The sequence below is a fragment of the Rousettus aegyptiacus genome, unplaced genomic scaffold (genome assembly GCF_014176215.1).
Source record: "Rousettus aegyptiacus isolate mRouAeg1 unplaced genomic scaffold, mRouAeg1.p scaffold_m13_p_4, whole genome shotgun sequence".
NCBI lineage: Eukaryota > Metazoa > Chordata > Mammalia > Chiroptera > Pteropodidae > Rousettus > Rousettus aegyptiacus.
In genome coordinates, this window is record NW_023416307.1 from 1,439,497 (window position 1) to 1,459,948 (window position 20,452).

Sequence of the window (20,452 nt, forward strand, 5' to 3'; positions counted from 1 at the left end):
GTCAAGGTTTTCTGCGTGACGCATCTCAAGGGAGCCTTATGTCTGTCGCATGCCGAGTGAGTGGAAAGAGCGAGCTATTACGGGAGCAAGTGAGCGATCCAGTCAAACACGCCTCGGGAGCGGAGCCCGCTGAGGCACCCGCAGGCCGCCAACGCTCGCCGGGCCGTGCCCGGGGCTGTCCTGTCGCTTCCGAGGGAGGGTGCCCGCGAGGCTTTGCTCCTACGTTTTGCCGCGGCGGATGGCGTGCCGACCCTCACGAGCATACTCCGTGTGAGGAAGGTGACGGAAGTCACACGCGGTGTCTCTGTGTCCCTCTTTTCTGCCTCCCCCTCTGTACTCCGAAGGAGCTGGTTGTTGAAGCATTCTAGAAGTGTGCAAAATACGTGGAAAGAGAGAAAATGTTTCCGTCACACACCGTATAGACTGGGAAGGACCGCTGGGTGCGGGACGGCATGTGACGAGTGGCAGGGATCATTTTTAGTCGCTTTCTTTCTGGGGCAAACAAAACACGAACATCTGGAATATCCAGCATTAGCTTTTCCAGCCGTTCTAACAGTATAGCATACTTCATGGAATTGCTTAAAAGGTACATTTATTTTTTAAAGATATTTGATACTGCTTTTAATTTGTGTTCTTTTGAAAAGCTTGTGCTAGATCAGTATCTATCCAGTTCCTTTTGAGCTGCTCTCATCAGGCATAAGAAATCACAACCCGTTTTTAATTTATTTGAGCAACCGGTCTGTGAATAAAGTGTAGTCCTGACACCAAATCACGGAGGGCTGTAGGAATTGTGTTCACAAAGTCAGTATTTGAGAAACAAAGTCGCGTTTCTGGGTAAATTCTGATTAAAGTAAACCGAAGGACGTCTCCAATGAACCTATGGAAAACGCACAGCAGCAGAAGGTGAATTTTTGGCGTTTGGTCTTTACCCAAAGACAAAAAAAGCACCGTCTCCTTCAAGTAGCATTTCTGCAGATGGGGAAATATTATCCAGACGGGACGTCCCACGGCGACAGGAAGTGCGTGGCCACCGCCGTGTAGGCGCAGTGACTCCCTTTGGCGTTTACTGTTTTGCTTTAAATAGTTGATCATCAAATTCTGTTTGAAAAGTGAATATTAGATGTTCACCTTTTCAAAAGAAAAAAAAATCATCCTTCTTCGAGCAACACTGGTATTTGATGTCTAAACGTTGGCCGTTTCTGCACAGCTAGATTCGCAGAGGCAGAGATCGCACGTCACGTACAGTACACGGTGTCCTGGCCGATGGGGAGGACGAGAGGCTACGTAGGGCTTGGTGCCCTGGGGCGAAAATAGTTACTGTCGATGATTTGAGTGGTAATTAGGAAAGAGCAGCTCCAAAAGCCCGAGTGTAAGAGGAATTGATCTTGGTCTTAGAACGTAGCAGTGTGATTCTTCCTATTATGAGGAAGTGAGATTGGTCTTTCCTGAGATGTTTATAGGATATTTTCTTGCTTTGTTTCTGCCCATTTATTGAAATACTTCAAACTGAAGCAAAAGTTTATACTTTACATGAGGTAGAAATGTACAAAAGACAGTTAATTCTCCCTCCGTTTGTCACATTCGAAAAGATGATCAAAGAAAATACGGTAAATGTTAGTTACGTACTGATTACAGGCCACCTCTGTTGCTGTAAGGTAAATACCTGTCCTGGACCTGAACACATCATGACATTAAATTTTCTACATACTTACTAAAAACTCCTGGTGGCGGTGACAATTCCAAGTGGCTTGGACCTTTCAGAGTGACCCCCCACCCCCGTGCTCAGCCCTTCGTAGGCGGCTTCTTCAGCGGAGAAAGCCTTCCGTCACGGGGCGGCCCACGTTCTGGCCTAACCGGGCGGCCGTTTCCCTCTGTTGCAGGATCTAGATTTCTCATCACATCCACGGGAGCCTTGTATATTAAAGATGTACAGAACGAAGACGGGCTGTATAACTACCGCTGCGTCACGCGGCACAGGTACACCGGGGAGACGCGGCAGAGCAACAGTGCCCGGCTTTTCGTCTCAGGTAAGAGCTCGCAAGGGCCGCCCCCGCCGCCCCTGCCCCCCCCCCACCCCGCACAGTCCCCGCCATCCGCTGTCCCACAGTCCCTCGGCGGGCGCCAGAACTGTGGAACCTATGACTGACACGAAGCCCTAAGCTTTTTAGTTTTGTTTTTTTTTTTTTCAAAATAATTTAGCAACTTAAGGTTTACAAAAAAAAAAAATTCCCAATCCACTACAGATACCAATGTTGCAGTGAAATCATTTCACATTTTGTAAAATTTGGGGATTTCTGTTTGAAAGATAATGCCTCCTCATCCAACCCATTTGCAGGATCTGTCATGGGATGGGGGTGGGAGGCTGTGAATATCCCTTTAACCTTAGACCCCCAGGCTGTAGGCTTAATATGCGGAACTAACTAGGGCTGAGGCAAGAGAATTGAAATGTGAATCAAGCCACAGTCAGAGTCTGCAGATGCCCTGATCAACCAGCACATGACACTTCCCACCAAGCACCTCAGAGGAGAGAGGCAGGGTCCTCTGAGGTGCGTCTCTTCCTCTGACACAGGACAGGGCAGAGCTCCCCTAGTGGGGAGGGGGCAGAGACCAAGCCCCACGCTGAGAGAAGAAGAGGGGCCTTTGGCAGAGAGTGAAGCAAGAATTCAACACATGCGCCAAAGTCAGAGTCAAAAGGAAAGTTGAGTAGAAAAGGGGTCGCACTCCTCAGACAGAGCGTGGTCTCCTCCCAGAGGCAGAGTGAGAGGGACCCTGCGTGCTCAGGGAATTCGGTTCATGGGTCCTTCTTTAGTTCCTGTTTCCTTCCACATGGATGTACAGTGAGGACGGGAAGAGATGGAGCATGAAAGGCCTGCTGGCCGCTCCCGGCCTGTGATCCTGAGGCTCCCCCTGGTTTCAGCCACAGGGAGAGATTCCTGGTCCCTGGTTCCCCTTAGCAGTGTGGGGCGTGGCTGCCAGCACCCCGGGGACATCTCCCTTTGTTCTGCAGGTTTCCTCCCGGCCTGGCCTCCAGACGATCAGGGCATCTGCAGTCTCTGATTGTGGCTTGATTCACATTTTAATTCTCTTGCCTCCGCCCTACGTTAGCTCCGCATATTAAGCCTACAGCCTGGGGGTCTAGAGTTAAAGGGACATTCACAGCCTCCCACCCCCATCCAAGACTGTCCTCCAGCGGAAGAAATCTGACCGCAGCTGACGCCACTCCGATAGATGCGCCTCTTCTCCTTCTTCTCGATGGGATTTATCCTTTGACAAGAGACCAGCCTTTTGCATCATCTTCACACGTGGCTTGTTACCAGCCCATCTGTCAGCAGGTGTGATTAGTACCTTATGGATCTAATCAAAAGTGTAAAAAGTCCATCTCAGAATCAGAAAGTCACATGCAAAATATCCGGCCTTTGCCCTTTGGAATGCGGCATGGCTCCACGCCGTGAGCACCTTCTTTTTGTTGGCGGTGATGCTTGGTGATGCTTTGTGAGGAAGAAGAGCTGGAGAGCTGTTCCACACTGCGGGAATTAAAATCACCAAAATCACCGTGGCTCCAACACCTGCTGATCGTCCTTTTTAAGGCCCTATTTGGATTCCTCGTCCCCATTCACATCCTTAAAACAACCAAAGCCCACCTGTCTTTCAAGACATAGCGCAGAAAGATGGCAGAATTAAGTGATTTCTCCTCTGAACTTAGATCTGTTTTTCTCACGTGTTCCTTTCCGTGGGAATTATTACTTCCTCCCGTGGTACAGTCATGACGTTGTGTCGCTTCCGTTAAGGAAAATTGTAAACGCTGAAAGATGAGAACCTAGCCAGCGGGTGCACGCTGCCATTCTGAAACTCGAGGCTCTGAAGGAAAAGATAAGAGGATTTTATTTTAAATTAGATTTATTTTGCAGCGTGGGCCCAGTGCACACACGGTGGTGGGTATGTTAGTCGCGGGGTTTTTAGTGACCTCAAACTCCTCCTGAAATTAAAACAGAACGAATAGGATGACAAAGGAAAAAGCAGGCGGCTGACATCCTCGGCAAAACCAGACAAGCAGTGATGCTCAGAGGCTCTCGCATGTAGGTGGCAAGGCCAGTAAGGCCAGTCTAGGGACAGCAACGTGTCCCAGAAGCCACCGACGCCGGGAAGACCTGTTGGGACTGCCATGGAGGCCCAGAACGGCTGAACGGTCACCGGATGCTCATCCCCGAAAGCAGAGGACAGTCCATTGCGTGGAACCTGGGAGCACGTGTCTAAGAATATTCTCCCCAAGGCTACAGCCCTGCATGAGCCGGGAGTGGAGGATGAGTGCGCGCCCAAGGCCACACGCGTCATCAGTGGGGGCGGCCTGTGCCCTCGAAGGTATTGGAGGTATTCGAAAAATCCACCTTTCGGAAGGACAGATATTTGCCTGGAGGAAACTGCTGGGTTTAGCGATCAAGTTAAGCCCGAGGAGGACAGGAAGCGTCACTGGGAAGGCTCCGGCAGCCTGGGGGCCTTGGAGAAACCCCATCCTCTGTGATGTCACAACATTAAACTTAAACCAGAAGGAACGCATCGGAGAATGGCCATGACAGAAAACCATGTGGGAGACGACGGCCAGCCGTCTCGGATCGCTAGCCCTGCCGTAATGCCCTCTTTTCATCCTCGATCAGTTTTTATGAGGGTTTCAAAAAGGATACCCGCCCCCAGCCTGGGCAATTTATCAATGTTTGGTGAAACGGCCCGTGACTTCATCCTTTGAGCAAGGAACCTAGGAAACTTTCCTAACGATGGATAGCAAAAGACTGGCTGATGCACAAAGTTACTAATCGAACCATTTTTTGTCCTGGCAAAACCTTGCACGCGACCCCGATATCCATCGATAGGGGATAGGTATGTAAATTCCGGTGCAGACTCGGAGCAGAGTAACGCAGAGCCGCAAGAGGGAAAGGAGAGGAGATGGTCTCCGAGCAGGACGGGCCGGACCCGGGGTGTGTGGTCGGCTGGGGGAAGAAAGGTGCGCGGCGGGCCAGGCGGCATGCCGCCTTTGACGTAAGGAAGGAAGGTAGCGGGATGGATATGTGTTGGATCCGCTCGTAACTATGGAAAGCAATACGGGAAGAGTGAACCGCAAACTAAGAAAATCATGTGCCTCTGAGGGAAAAAGCAGAAGGGACTTTGATGTAAATAAGACTTATGTAAATATACCTTTCATATAGTTACACGAATGTGATTTATACTTTGAAATATTAAATTGAAAAAATTAATGTTAAAAATGGAAAATACACTGAAGCAAATGAATCTAAATGCATATCAAGTTGCCAAGATAAGCAAACATAGAAAACAATTATTTCAAGTAGCTTTAAGATATAATTTTGACTATATATCCATGACTAATAGATTCTAAAGACAAAAACAGCTTAAAATAAATTCTTAAAAATCATTTAGCTGCCTTATTTTTAAAAATGTATTAGAATTACTTTTTGAAAAAATATCTATAAAATGTTATAAGTATCTTTTTTCAAAAACTGTATTTATTTATATATATATAGTGGGATGTAAATAGGAGGGAAATAATTATTATTATTATTATTTTTTATGGAACTGAGACTCTCAGAAACTAAGGCTATAAGAAAAAAGCTTAAAATCAAAGAATTAAAGTAAACGCCTTGAAAGGCCAAAGCCCAGTTCAAACTACCGGTACACATCTATTATGTTTCGAACATGTATTTCTAAGGTCTTTCCCCTGACAAGGCCCAAAGCCGTGGGCAAACGGTGGCAACGAGCTCCTCTGACACCGAGGTTATAGCCGCCTCCGATATCGCTGGCCACCTCAAGGGACCCCGGAGCCTTGGAGGAATGGTGGATTATAGGCGTGTGACAGGAAGTGTACGAGGTAACCCCGAAACGGTCATGGAGTCTCCTCACAATGGTCCAGGAGCAGCTTCTGAAAGGACTCTCGATGGTCAACAGTGGGATGGACGGAACATTAAAAACAACGATCGGCGGCTCCAGACTTGGGGTTCACACGGCACTTGTAAACTAAATAAATGAAGCACCGATTCAGTAACTCTGGAAAACTCTCTTTTGTGACATAAAGTTTACTGATGTCAAACCGCCGTTTCTGCTACAATGTGGCTCTTTTGAAATGGAAGGCTAACGTCCCGTGGCTGTGCGACACCCCAGTTCTTGGCCCAAGGGGGCGACTCCTGGACTTCTTAGTTATTTTGTAGAGAACGAAAAGCAGAACCTTTTCTGTTTCAATCTTTTCTAAATTCTGAGCAGAAGCAATTTCTATAAACAGGAGGGGTTTTTTTCTGTTCATATACAAACCTTAAATATCTGTGTCAACAGTGGGTGACATGTAGAATTTATATTATACGCGAGCCCCGATGATGCCGAATGACCCCAACTCGTCCTTCTCTCTAGCTAAGAGTTTCTCTCCCTTCCGCAGACCCAGCGAACTCAGCCCCAGCCATCCTCGATGGGTTCGATCACCGCAGAGCCATGGCGGGGCAGCGTGTGGAGCTGCCTTGCAAAGCGCTTGGGCACCCTGAGCCAGACTACCGCTGGCTGAAAGACAACATGCCCCTGGAACTTTCTGGAAGGTTCCAGAAGACCGTGACGGGGCTGCTCATTGAGAACACGCGTCCCTCAGACTCAGGCAGCTACGTGTGCGAAGTGTCCAACAGATATGGAGCCGCCAAGGTGATAGGCCGCCTGAGCGTGAAGCGTAAGTTGGCGGTCGCTCGCCGTGGTTGGCGGCCCCCGAGCGCCCGCCGCGGGCTGCCCTCTGCGGCATTCCACGGACTGTCGTGACGGTCCTGCCGAGACCAACGCTAGCCCCATTTCTCAGAGGAGGAAATTAACGCTCAAACTGCCTACAGTTACGCAGCTGGAGGGTTTGGGGTTTGGGACTGAATTCAGGCCCGCCTGGTCCCTGTCCCCAAACAGCCAAGGTTTCCATCAGGCCACAGGGGACATTTCCCAGAACTTTCCCAAGCTGTCAATTCAGAATGGCCAGCCCCTCTGAAGGCCGAAGGGGCGGGGGAGGGGAGGGATTGCACTGTCCCACGCAATCTGACCAAAGCGGTTGGTTGTCCTTGGACTATTTCCGGATCCCACTTTACATTCCTAACTGGGGCTGGGAGCAACAGGAACGTAGGGCTGTCGGTTCCTCACCTCCCGGACTTAGACTCAGTGTTATAGATCATTTAGTACGAGTGTGGGGATGTATCTCATCTCCAGTTCCTTCGCGGTGACTGTCCCAGGGAAGGCGTGGAGAGGGATGCCGAAGCCAGACTCAGAGGAGGGGGGCTGCGATCGCAGGCCGGGGCCCTCCCATCCCCTCAGACACCCTCGTTTTAACATGAAAGAGACCAAATCAAAGTGAGTTATCCAAGGTCACGTGGTCAGAATCGAGTGCCAGGACTTTGGTCTAAATTGGTGGCTCTTAGTTGCCAGTATAACAATCTATCCATCTATCTGCCTATCTATCATCTATATCTATCATCTATCTATCTGTCTGTCTGTCTGTCTGTCTGTCTGTCCGTCCGTCCGTCCATCCATCTATCTCTATCATCTATCTATCTATCTATCTATCTATCTATCTATCCATCCATCCATCCATCCATCCATCCATCTATCATCTATCTATCCATCCATCCATCCATCCATCCATCCACCATCTATCTATCTTTATTTATTTGATGGACTGGACCAAATAAACCGAATTGCAAGAGTCCGACGCTGAAGAGGGGGGGCATTTTCCTCCCCCGGCTTGTTCCCGGCCCCCTGCCTGTTCACGAAAGTGCGACTTCAGCACCAGCCTGAACGTAGACTGCTTCAGCAGCACCACAGCAGCCCTAGAGAATACGTTTAAAGTCAATATCCCAGTGGAACCAGCTGCCCAGGGGGAGTCCTGCAAACGTCGGTCAGATGTGCTCAGGCTGAGGCTAGAGCGAGGTGGAAGACGAAGCCAGCGTATTCGTATTTATGTTTCTGGAGCTGAAAAATCTTGTATGTAAAGCAGTGCAGCACTGGACGGCAGGGAAGACTTATTCCTGCAGGCTCAGAGTCTCTGTGTTGAGACATCTTTTACGGCTCCCTATTTTCTGTTGTATAAAGTGGATCTCTTAGGACAGCACAGAAAGCATTTCAAGCGAACCTGCCTGGCCATATTTCCCATAGTTTTGTTTCAGAAAAATCGACACCTGCTAAATCTAACTTCTTCCCTGCACAAACCTATTCCTTTCTCAATTGCAAGCCATGTTGCTCCCTCTACAGGGACAATGGTTTTTAAATACATGAGCATCTAAAACGTCCCAACTTTCTAAGTCCTAAGTAGCACCTCGCACCCAAAGACGTACCCTGTTCCCTTCCTATCTTGTACTCAACTCAGAGGATTTCATGGCTTTCTCTGTAAAGGCGTTTATCACTATCTACGTTGTAAAAGTTTATTTGTGGAAAAGCTTTAATCCATATGGTAACCTTTTGTCATTGTATCCTCTGCGACATTTGGACATGTTCTCAAACGCTTCTCGAATGTTCCCTTCCTCCCTTCTGATCCCTTTTTGCTTTGTTCTCTGTCCTCCGGATGAAAAGCATTCTCTTGGGTCCCAAACCAGAGCCCTCTTCTCTTCAATCTTTCCTCTTTCCTCTAATGCCCTCTTCCATTCTTAGGGCTTCAAATTCCTCCCCTCTGAAAATAGCCCTGACTCCGTATGAGTCAGCTTCCTTTTTGAGCGTCGGAGGGTTTTATATTAGCTGGTTAGCTGGCGCCTCAAAGGAACCGTATCACAAATGGAACTCTCCACCTCTCACCTTGAAGATGTCTCTCCTTGTTACTCTTTAAGACATCTCTACCTCCCCCGCAAAGCTCCCAGAGCAAACTTTAAATTTGGCGCCCTCTTCGAGCCTGTCCGTTCTCCATCCGAACCCCTCTGAAGTCCTAGAGGCTTTCTCAGTGTTTCTCAGCTACGTTCTCCACCTCGGCCCAGTCTTACACTGAGTCCTAACTGTGCCCCAGCTAGACGTTTGCGATGCCCTTTTACCGACCAGTTTCCCTGCTGTCATTTGTCCAACACAATAGGATCAATCAATTCTCCAAAAAATGTTCGATGGCAGCGCTCACTTGCTAATAGTTCTAGAACACTTTTTTTAGTTCCCGTTGATTTAATCTCGAAATCTAAAGGCTCTTTACGATCTTTCCCCAGACTGCGTTTGTAATTTTCTCCCACTGTTCCCCTTCAGAGACTCTGGGTTGTATCCAAAGTGATCAGAAGCTTCCGGAAGCATGGCTGCGCTTCATGCGCTGACCCACGCAGTTCCCCGTCTCTGCACTGTCCTCCGGCCTCGGCACCATCATCCTTGACCTCTGAGGACTTTCCGCGGATCCTCTTCCACATGCGATGTGCCGCTCATAGACTTTTTTGGTCGCTGTGTTCATTCTCATATTTGTCTTATCCACCTAGAAGACTAAACTCCTCAGAACCAGATGCCACACAGTGTGGTGACCTGAGCAGTTGGGAAAAACTGGGGTACATACTGTGTTTTGCCATTTACCTGTAAAGTCGATTCAGTTAAGTCAGTTAATCTCTCTGAATAACCATTTCCTCTTCTGCAAAATGGAGATAATAACACAAAACTGGCAGGACTATGGGGTGACCGACTTAATTAACATGCAAATGACGTTCGGTAGCTTTATGGCATGTGCCGGCTGCACCGCAAATGTGATTCCTCTTTGTCTTCCCCGTGAGTGTAACCCCATCCTTGGCATATAACAGGTGTTCACTAAATGCTTGCCGCCTTGGATTGTAGGAAGTCGAGTCTAACACTGCCTAAACCAGTGAGTTTTTCAAGCAAAAAAAACCCACACGAACCCTGTTTTACGGTCACAAATTCTAATGCCGACCTGTTTTCTTGCAGCAGTGTGTTTTTGGCCCTGGTTAAGCCCCCTGAGGGATGTGAGTGAGGGCATGCGTGTGTGTGAGGATGGCCCCGACGAGCCCCTCCGTGCTTCCTGGAGACCAGGCTTTTGGGGTTTAAATATTCAGGTATTTCTGTCCTCACTGCTAACTAGCACTGCATTCCTCATTGTCAGTGGGTTAATATTCATACCTACTCAACAAGAAAGGAATCTGACCAAACTTAGTCTATTTTCTAGGCAGAGAAAGCCCAGGAAAAAGAACAACTAGCCAGGAGGGTACTCCCAAACCTGGAAATAGTTCTGAACGTGAGAACTTACAGCGAAGCATTTGCCTGGGCAGAAGTCCAGCACGGCGTTGAAATGATATCTACATGTCTGATGATTTTACCTTCTGTTTTTCTCTTACCTGATTCTCCAGAGCCACTGAAAGCTACCATCAGCCCCAGGAAAGTTAAAAGCAGCGTGGGTAGCCAGGTGTCCTTGTCCTGCAGCGTGACAGGAAGTGAGGACCAGGAACTCTCCTGGTACCGAAACGGTGAAATCCTCAACCCTGGAAAAAATGTGAGGATCACAGGGATCAACCACGAAAACCTTGTCATGGATCACATGGTCAGAAGTGACGGGGGCGCGTACCAGTGTTTTGTGCGCAAGGACAAGCTGTCCGCTCAAGACTATGTGCAGGTGGTCCTCGAAGGTCAGTGGGCCCCGTTACAGGGTTCAGCTGCAAAAGAACCCAAACCCAGAGCACCCAGAAAGAAGAACAAAGGGGGAGCAGTGCTGATAACCCCCCGTGTTACGAGTTCTCTCTGTCTGACCAGCTAATAACTCTACCTGGTTTTCTAAGATAAATCAGTCAAATGAAAGAATAAGTTCTGAGGAAGCCAAGATTGTAATTGGTGGCGGTGACATCACCAATGCCATTTAACATGTTTCATACACTGTAGCATTTAGCGACATCTCCGGCCTCTGACCGGCAGGTGCTCGTAGCATCTCCCTGTGAGTCGTGATGAGCAAAAATGTCTCCAGACATTGTGAAACGTCCCCTGGCAGGGGGGTGGTGGTGCAAAGCAGCCCCCGTTGGGAAGTACGACTTTAGAGGCAAAACCAGGGTGAGTGAAGAAAAGGCATCTGCTTCGTAGGGTTGTCCCCGGTTGGGTTCAAATACTCACAGATTTAGGTGAATGGAATTTTTGAGGAATTACCTTGGGCTATAGTAATAGGTTTTAGGTATGTTTTGTTGTGTTTGTTTTGTTTCGTTTTGCTTAACTGTCTACTGCCTACTGGCATCTGGAAGCTTATTGATTAGCCAGGGAAAGAAGCTGTTAAGGTAACATTCAAGTCATTCAAGTGAGACATATGTTTATCACCAGATAATTGAACCAGCTCTAATCTGTATATTTGTGCGTCTTGTTGGAAATTGTGTGTCTTCGTAGAGAATTTAAAATTTATCTGTTATCAGTTGATTAAAGTAATTACATGACTTCCGTATAGCCTAAGGGAATAAAAATAAAATCCATTTATATATGAAAATAAGTTTAAACATAACTCAGTGCTAAGAGGAAATTTCTATGATTACTTTTTAACCTTTGCCAATGTTTAAGAAGAAATAGGCTTGGAATGACATTCTTATTTTGATTCAAGCATTTACTTGTAGACAATGAGTTTTTAAAGCAGAGGTGAAATTAGTGAGAGCCTAGGACTCAAGTTAAATGTCTGACACCGTGTTGCATACAATTAAGTGCAGAAGGTGATCGATTCATACTGGTTTGTTGATGATGATGCACTGTAGTCCTTACAGAGTCATTATTTTTAGATTCTTTGTAGGAAAGGGAGAGATTACCTTCCTCGGCCTAGTTGCCTTGGCAACCATCTCGTGTGACTAAGAAAACCTAAAGAGCATATTGATAATCCATAATGATGTCGAAAGAGTTCAGGTTATCAGAGAGCGACAGCGAGAAAGATTTCAAAGACACTCAGGTCTCACTGGGAAATTAACGTCCGCTTTCATCTCCAAAAAAGCCTGTCACTTAGATATAAGAAAGGGGGGTAGGTAGAGGAGCGCATGGAGCACACTCATGGATTTATTTGCTGCATGTCAGTTTCCATTCAGAACAAGAAGCTTCACTTTATTTTTTCTCTTCTGAGAGATGACAGTGCTAATGTAGCAAAAGAGAGCAGAAATGAAATTACAAATCCATGTCTCATATCTGCTTTAAAAGGGTGTCTAACCAGTGTCCTCGGATATAACCTCCTATTATGCCCACGGATGTAGCTATGGATTAACATAAATTGTAAAATTCACGATACCATGCACTAAGAATGGCCACTAATATAATGTAGAATCAAAGAATATTTCCTACAAGGCCAAAGAAATTGGAATGGAAATCTAAAGAAACTGGAAATCTAATAATTGTCGGTTCAAGATCAACCCAGAATAACTAGAAAATGGAATAGTAAGAAGGAATGAGAAAAGGTCCTATTTCTGGAAATGATAGAATAGCATATATAAGACTAATCTGCAAGAACAGAAAAATTATTAACTTTGGGCAAAACAAAACTATATGCAGATACTAAAGTGTCACTCAAAAGTAGGCAGAAAAGGTTTAGCCTTTGAAAGAAGGGGAAAAAATTAGGTGATATGTATGCTGATACCACATCGCCCCCGAGGTCATTCTTCAGTGCTTGTAGGGTAGAAGGCTGGAAAACCAGGACATAAGAAAAAAAAGGAGAAAACTAAAGTCTTAAGGGACTGAGGTGCGGAAGGGCAGGTCTGAACTGTCAGATTACCTACAACTCGAGGGGAGTGAGTGGAGATTCCGGGAAGAAGGAAGTAACAGTAGTGAGTCTTGAAATCTGAAAAGAAACTTTTTTATGAAACTTGGCTGACACCTGAACTGCAAAAATGTGGAGGAGAATCCAAGTATACCATAAAAATAACTAGACAGAAAAATACCATAAAAATAAAATAACAGTGCCATAATAGATGGATGGATGGATGGATAGATAGAGAGATAGATAATAGATAGGTATGTATGTATGTATATATATGTGTATGTATTTTATAGACACCATGACCAAAAGTCAAAAGACAAAGTAGGCAATAAAAACAGACCCCGAGAGGATCCAGATATTACAATTAGCAGGCAAGGGCTTTAAAGCTGCTGTTTAAAATATGTTCAGTAAGTTAAAGGAAAATTCAGGCATAATGAATGAACATATGGGAAAGATCAGCAGGGAAATGGGAGGTATGAAAAGGAACCAATAAGAATGAAAAAGCTCACTGTATTGGCTTTAATGGAAGATTGAAGAGGGAAGGAGAAAGGATCAGTGAACTTGAAGGTAGATTGAAACAAAGTATCCAACCTGAAGTGCAGAGAGTAGGAAGACTATGCAGAACTAACAGTCTCCCTACCATGTGGGCATTTATCAGATGTCCTGATATACATGTAATTGGAGACCCAGAAAAATAGGAGACAGAGACTAGGGAAGACGAATATTTGAAGTGGTGGCCATAATTTTTCAGAGTTTGATATGAAAAATAAAGTTACAGATTCAAGAAACTCAGCAAACTCCAAGAAGAGTAAATAATGACTTCTTGTCAGATATTTTGGAAGACAAAAGACCATTGAGCAACATCTTTAAAATGTTGAAAAGTGGTTTTTTTTAAAAAAAAAAAAATACCCTGTCAATCTAGACTTCTACATCTATCAAAAACAGTCCCTTAAAATTAAGGCAAAATGAAGATATTTTCAATAAACATAAGCTCGACAAATGTGATGCTGGAAGAATTACACATTAAGAAATGGTACGTGACCTCGTTCAGCATGAAAGAAAAGTCCTGAAGGAGAAAACCAGAACTACAGGAATAAACGGCGTGAGAAATGGATAATACGTTAGTAAACTTTTAGCAAAATTGTTTTTTTCCTTTACTTATTTTAAACCATAGACGAGCTATGAAATTATAAAATTATAACACTGTGTTATAGAGTTTACAACAAACATGATAGCGCAAAGTTGTAAGTTTTTTACATTTCACACAAAGTACTACAATTTTAACTTTTAGTAGCTGTGATCAAAATTATATATACATGTGTATGTGCACACATACATATTCATGTTAATATATATAAATATATGCATGAAATAAGTGTATACATAAAAATGAAAAGGCAAGTGTGGAGTGGGGAAAATATTTTACACACAAACACACATTTATATATAATCCATAGATATGTGTGTATATGCCCGACAAGCATTATATGTAACTTACATACGCTATCTGACAAATATATCTGACCATTGGAGCAGACACATATATGACCAGCAGGCGTGTACAGACTTGTGCATATGTGTGTGTACATATGGTCATCACACATAAAGAACTCCCATAAATCAATAACAAAGGAGTGCAACATAAAAATGCACAGAAGGTTTGAGCAGACGTTTCGCAAGGAAACATATAAATGGCCAATAAGCACATGAAAGCAACAGCGTTGCCATGGTATTTGCCAAAAATGCACAACCTGCAGCTCATCGTGAGCAAATGTCAAACGAACTGAACTGAGTTGGAGCAACTGGCTACAAAGTAACTCTTCAAAAATGTCAAGGTCAGGAAACACAGAAGGGACCAAAGAATGTTCCGGATTAGGGACATTAGGGACAAATAAGTATAATGTATGACACCAATTGGACTGGGCAAAAGTAGCTATGGGAAACATTCCCGGTGGGTCCCGGACTTCGGCGCGGCCCGGGCGTTAGGTTACAGGACTGTTCCCCTTGCGGTTCTTAACTTCGCTAACTGAGCGGTGGCCGCGATGGACGTCTGTCTCCGCGGAGAGAGAGAATGCACCCTGTGGCTCCACCGACTGGAAGTTTCGAGAGGCTGCGGCTCCACCGACTGGAAGGTCGAGAGCCAGCCAAAGTACTAGACAGGCGATAGAAATCAGAGCCGTGATCGCCCGCCAGACCTGGCGGCACTGCGGCCGATGGGAGGGATTTATACCTCGGTCGTTGCCGTGGTTACACAGGCGTATACATTTAGCGCAGGGGTCCCTATACTGTTTGTACACTTAAAAAAAGAAAAGAAACTTTGTGCATGTCAGTGTACGTAAACTTTTATCTAGTAAAAAAAAAAGTATGAGGAAAAGTTTTCTAAACAGATTCAAAAAGACGGGAGGTTTCAGCGCTGAGTGTAAAAGCACTTAATGTAAAGGAACCGATAACTAAACACATCCTGAAAAATGGCGAATCGTAAGGTCCAGTAAAGTAAAGCCAACGTTCCCAAGCGTCACAGGCTGGTTGGGTTCAAAGAGTGGCAAACAGACTGGCAGGGAACTTCTCAGGAAATCCAGCGCGGCCTGCGGAAGCGCTGTGCGCCATGCTAAGGGGGCAAAAGGCAGGTTCTTCACTTTAACATCATGAAGTTTCTTTTTTTTTTTTCATTTCGATAGTGATATTTGCAATCCCAGGATACTGAAATATGCTACGTATGAATGCTTCTGGGGAAAAACAAACCTGACGGCCTTATCCAGGCACCCAAAACATGACTTGGAAAGAAGTGAAGATTCAGGGATTTGCAAATGGAAACACAGTGGAGAGCTAGCTGTAGGGAAGTGCCCGGGACAGCACCCCCCCCCCCCCACAGCAAGGACCGTACATGCTGGCCGGGCTGGCCACAGAACTAGGCGTCAGGGTTTTGAGGCTCCTTCATGGATATTTGCGAATGTTTAGAGTCACCTTTCTAAGGCGGAATCACAAGCTACCTTCAGTTTTGTTTCCTGAATTTTTTTTTTTACTTATACTTTCAAAAATTTCCACGAGGAATCCATAGCTTTCAAAATTAAAAAATAAAAAATAAAAATCTGTTAATTATCATCTTTCATTACAGATAACCCCTAAAATAAGCACAAGTAAATAAAAAAATTGCCTCCAGCAAGTTTTGTTACCAGATTCAGAAATCTTGTTCCATGTGATCACAACTATGTCAAAACAACCCACTTACGCCTAGAAAAAAATGTGTCACGATGTCGATTTATATGCCTGAGGCTCTTAAGCCTGTTGGTGACTTATTCTTCTTCTGACTTTCAGATATTTATCATTAATATGCATTATATCTCTTTTTTCATAAATAACCATATTTTAAAAAGAGAAACATGCATTTGTGATTATTACTGTACAGTATGAGAGAAATAGTCTATATATGTGGTAGAAAAATAATGGAACTTGGTCTTTGTTAAAAACAGGGGCATTCCCATAGAAACCCTCGAGAGTAAGCTCCCAATTTGCCTTGGCCGGTCTTGAGTTGTGCCTCGTCTCCTTGCATAATTGTCCCTAGTGCCCGTTGCATTCTCCAAAGCATCTCAGGTTTGATGATAGGTTACATGGCCACCTCGCTCATAGAGACATTTAATATATACCTGAAGGGTGAAACTTCATCCAGCTTCTACCCAATCCCAGTGCCTTCATGAAAATTTACGTGCACTTATCATTTGTCGTTAAAACTCTAAAAGATGATTTTTTAAGAGCCAATGAACATGAAGTGACCAGTCTCTTTCACTTATTCTTCGAAATAATTCCCTGGTGAGCAGTCCCTAGTCCCTAGTTTGGGGAGAAGTGGCAAGCTAAAGTGACCGTTTGCAGGTGTGGCTTTCCTCTGCGTATCTAACTTTGCCCGGGATGTACAGACATTGAATTGTAGACTTCTTGGGAGCTGACATTCACCATGACTCTCTGGGCTGTATCATCATTCTTCTTGCTATGACGTCAGGAAATATATAAGTGGTTTATCTAGGCTTGCCAATGCTGTGTTTGCCTATTTTGAAAATGAAATCTCGTTCCGATTGCAATTTAGCTGTATCGATAAAACCAGACTTTATGGTGGCGTCAACAAGCGCCACGTCTGCCTCGTAATCGTTAGATAAACGCACTCGGAAGCCGTTTAACTATTCGTACGTGCCACTTCCTTCCACGTTTGTCTTCCTGCAGACGGAACTCCCAAAATCATTTCTGCCTTTAGCGAAAAAGTGGTGAGCCCTGCAGAGCCGGTTTCCCTCATGTGCAACGTGAAGGGGACCCCGTTGCCCACGATCACGTGGACCCTGGACGACGACCCGATCCTCAAGGGCGGCAGTCACCGCATCAGCCAGATGATCACGTCGGAGGGGAACGTGGTCAGCTACCTGAACATCTCCAGCGCTCAGGTCCGCGACGGGGGCGTGTACCGCTGCACCGCCAACAACTCGGCCGGCGTCGTCCCGTACCAGGCTCGAATAAACGTAAGAGGTGCTTGTCGAATCAGCTCCTCGAAAAAACACACATGAGTCATTGTAGCGGAGAAGAAGGTTTCCGCATGCGGCCCTCGGAATGCTGAGACGGGCCGGCCGTGCCCCCCCATTCCCCCCTCCCCTTCCTTCCACTCGGGAACGTCGCTGACCCCGGACCCCGTCGGAGGCGGCAGTTGGGTTTCGACAGTCAGCGTGGCCCCCTGTCACCCTCGGCTCTGCCCCCTTGATCCCCCCCCCCCCCCGGGTACACGCTCTGCATGCCCCTTCCCTCCTCCCCCCTCTTCCGCTCTGCTGCATTCGTGGTGAGCCCTCACGGCCGTGGTCTTTGAACTTGACATTCATAGTGTGACGTGGCGTGACCTCCATCTCCATCACCTACTTTGTAGAGGGCGTGAAACACTCGAGTGGCCGCCGGCGTTTTCACGGAGGGAGCATGTTCGCGCAGTGTAGACTAGCTCTTTTTTTATTATTATTATTGCTTAGCTTGTGTTCTATCCTGCACTTCAAAACATTTAATAGAAGTCGGTAATTAAAAGTATTTCACACGCATTCAGTTCAATTCAAAGTAATACAAAAAAAAAGGATTAAAAAAAAATCTTGGAGAAAATGCCAAATGCAGAAAATTCGTTTAATGGAAAATGAAGTTCTTACATGAAAATCATCTACGCGAAGAAAAGTGTGCCTGTTTCTGCGCATGAGATATACCCTTAAATTATTTTCAAGAGTTTTTATTTTGTGTGTCTCTCCAGGGCCTGCAAGCATTCGGCCAATGAAAAACATCACGGCGATAGCAGGGCGGGACACGTACGTCCACTGCCGGGTCATTGGCTACCCGTATTACTCCATCAAGTGGTACAAGAACTCTAACCTGCTTCCTTTCAACCACCGCCAAGTGGCGTTCGAGAACAACGGAACTCTAAAACTCTCCGACGTGCAAAAGGAAGTCGACGAGGGCGAGTACACATGCAATGTCCTGGTCCAGCCACAGCTCTCCACCAGCCAGAGCGTCCACGTGACCGTTAAAGGTAAGGCCGCGCCCCTCGCCGTCCCCACACAGCCCCCCATCCCCTGGCTCAGCCCTGCCGCCGCGCCCACGGTGAGGACTGGGAGAATCTGTGAGTCTGCACGTTTAGGACAAGACACTATTATCCCTCAGGCGAGGAGGCTGAGAGGCGACTGTGTGCACTAGATGTGCTGTTCCCTTCGCCGCTACGTCTTCGCGTGACCTGCGGTTGCTATGGCTTTCTTTGTGTGTGAGTTTTTTGGCTTGGTGTTCCAGAGGGCACGCGTCAATATTAACATAGGAGAAAAGAAACACATCCTCGGCTAGCTTATCTAGTCGTTTGACACATGATTTTAAAACACGTATCTTTCTTTTTTAAAAAAACACTTCTCAAAGTCAGTTCTTTTAGAATCCAGCTGGAAGAGAGAAGACTTCAAACAAACGTCTCATCTTGAGTAGATGAGCAGGTCAAAGCAATAACATAGAAATTATAAGATTAGAGGACCTCAAAGACCACTGTCCTGACTTTTCAATTATTCTTTACATCACGACATCATGACACGGACCATCAGGATGGACTTCGAAGACCATGCAACTCAACGCGAACCTCCTTATCGGAGGTTACAGATGAAGTGAGAGGAGCCTCCGAAGGACACACAGCTCCACAGTGGTGGACCCTGAGGGGAATCTAGTTCTTTCCTTCCCCGATTAGGTTTCCTCGGCTGAACATAAAACAAAAAAAATTTAATTACACAAGTAATCTACAAGAAGTAGGTCATGAAAATAGCTCCCGTATGTTATGGAAAAATTTCCAAGTTCTGTGGGCACAGCCTCCTGCTCGCCAAGCTCCCTGCCAGAGCTGCCCACGTTATCTTCCTAGGTACCAATAATTGTCTCTTGATATCCTGGTTACGGCGTTGCATAACTTCCCCAAACGCATAACTTTCTCACAAACCCTGTTAGCTTACCTTTTCAGGATCACCTGTAAGTACACACACACAATATGTAATACATTATGTATGATACGTTATATAACATGTATCATGTATTACATATGAGATGCACCTGTACATAAATAATCTTGAATCTCTTTTTAATCATCACATATCTTAAGAATTTTTTACGCCAATACAAATTCTCGGTAAAGCTGACTGGGCATAGCTGCATGAAGGTTTATTTTGTGGCGTATTTATTTCTTCAGCCATCACTTAAGGGACACTTCCTCTGTGCCAGAAATTACTCCACACATTGAGGAAAACAATGAAGAAGGCAGACAGTGTCCCTTGTTCTCTTGGAACTGTCCTTGCAATCAGGAGAGACAAACAGTAACCAAATAAGACAAGTGCAGAAACCAGGAAAAAAATGATAACATCCAGTACTGTGATTTAACACATGGTGGTATCTTAAAGCTTCGCTGCAGTGGAGAACTAGCAACCATATCGAGGAGTTTTTGGTCTGGTTTTCGCCGTGTGCGGGTTGGAATGCGTGTTAGACCAACAGCGAGCCCGTCCGATGGGCAGTGGGACACACGGGGGAGGGAAATTTAGGCGTCTGGGCTGCAGACTTGGAGACGTCGGGAGGAGAAAACGTTTGGTAAGGTCGTACGTAGATCGTGCGCAAGGCCACCCACCGGTCGAGCAGGGACCATCGGGCGGCTCTGCGTAACTCGCTCCAGATTTTAACCTCGTGGAGATGAACTTATCCCTCCCTCGGTCAGACTCACACTAAAATCTGCTTGCCAAGTATCTGTAGAGAAAGTCGGACAAAAATACAAGCAACGACTGCTTGAAATTTGCATTTATCTCTTTAAATCGTCCCGATTCGATGAAGCGCTGAGACTGCAGATACTGAGAGAATTGCGACCTGGGTGGATGCTCTCACCGTGTTCGCCTGTGCAGGACTTCCCAGATGGAAAATAGAAAATTCTGGATTCTTATGTCAGCTTGGGGCACCTTTCCGTCATAGTCCCATGCAGTGCGCCCTAGCAAAGATATTTAGAGTAATTCGGTTTAAGATACCACTTGCATTTCCTGCTTAAGAGGACTTCTAACTTTTCACATATCATCACAGTTTCACACCATTAATGATTTTAGGCTTTACTCAGACGTCCTTAGAAAGCCTGTTACCACATTGACTTCTGAACGCTTAAATTTCAATTTTAAAGTGTTTTGAAATAAAATATATAAGTTTAATCACTCTCCAGCGGTCAAAATTGTAGTTCGTCGAAGCTTTTAAAAAATTAATAATCTTTGCAGTTTG

General features: G+C 45.7%; 1 protein-coding gene across 1 annotated transcript in view; it reads left to right on the top strand.

Annotated features, from left to right (window-relative positions):
- The window catches only part of DSCAM (DS cell adhesion molecule), a 510,406-nt gene that overhangs the window by 293,295 nt on the left and 196,659 nt on the right, over positions 1–20,452 (top strand). The window contains exons 4-8 of the mRNA XM_016121720.2: positions 1,881–2,027; positions 6,434–6,712; positions 10,326–10,601; positions 16,892–17,188; positions 17,940–18,215. Coding sequence (XP_015977206.1) covers positions 1,881–2,027; positions 6,434–6,712; positions 10,326–10,601; positions 16,892–17,188; positions 17,940–18,215 — 1,275 coding nt within the window. The remainder of the gene's footprint in view (positions 1–1,880; positions 2,028–6,433; positions 6,713–10,325; positions 10,602–16,891; positions 17,189–17,939; positions 18,216–20,452) is intronic.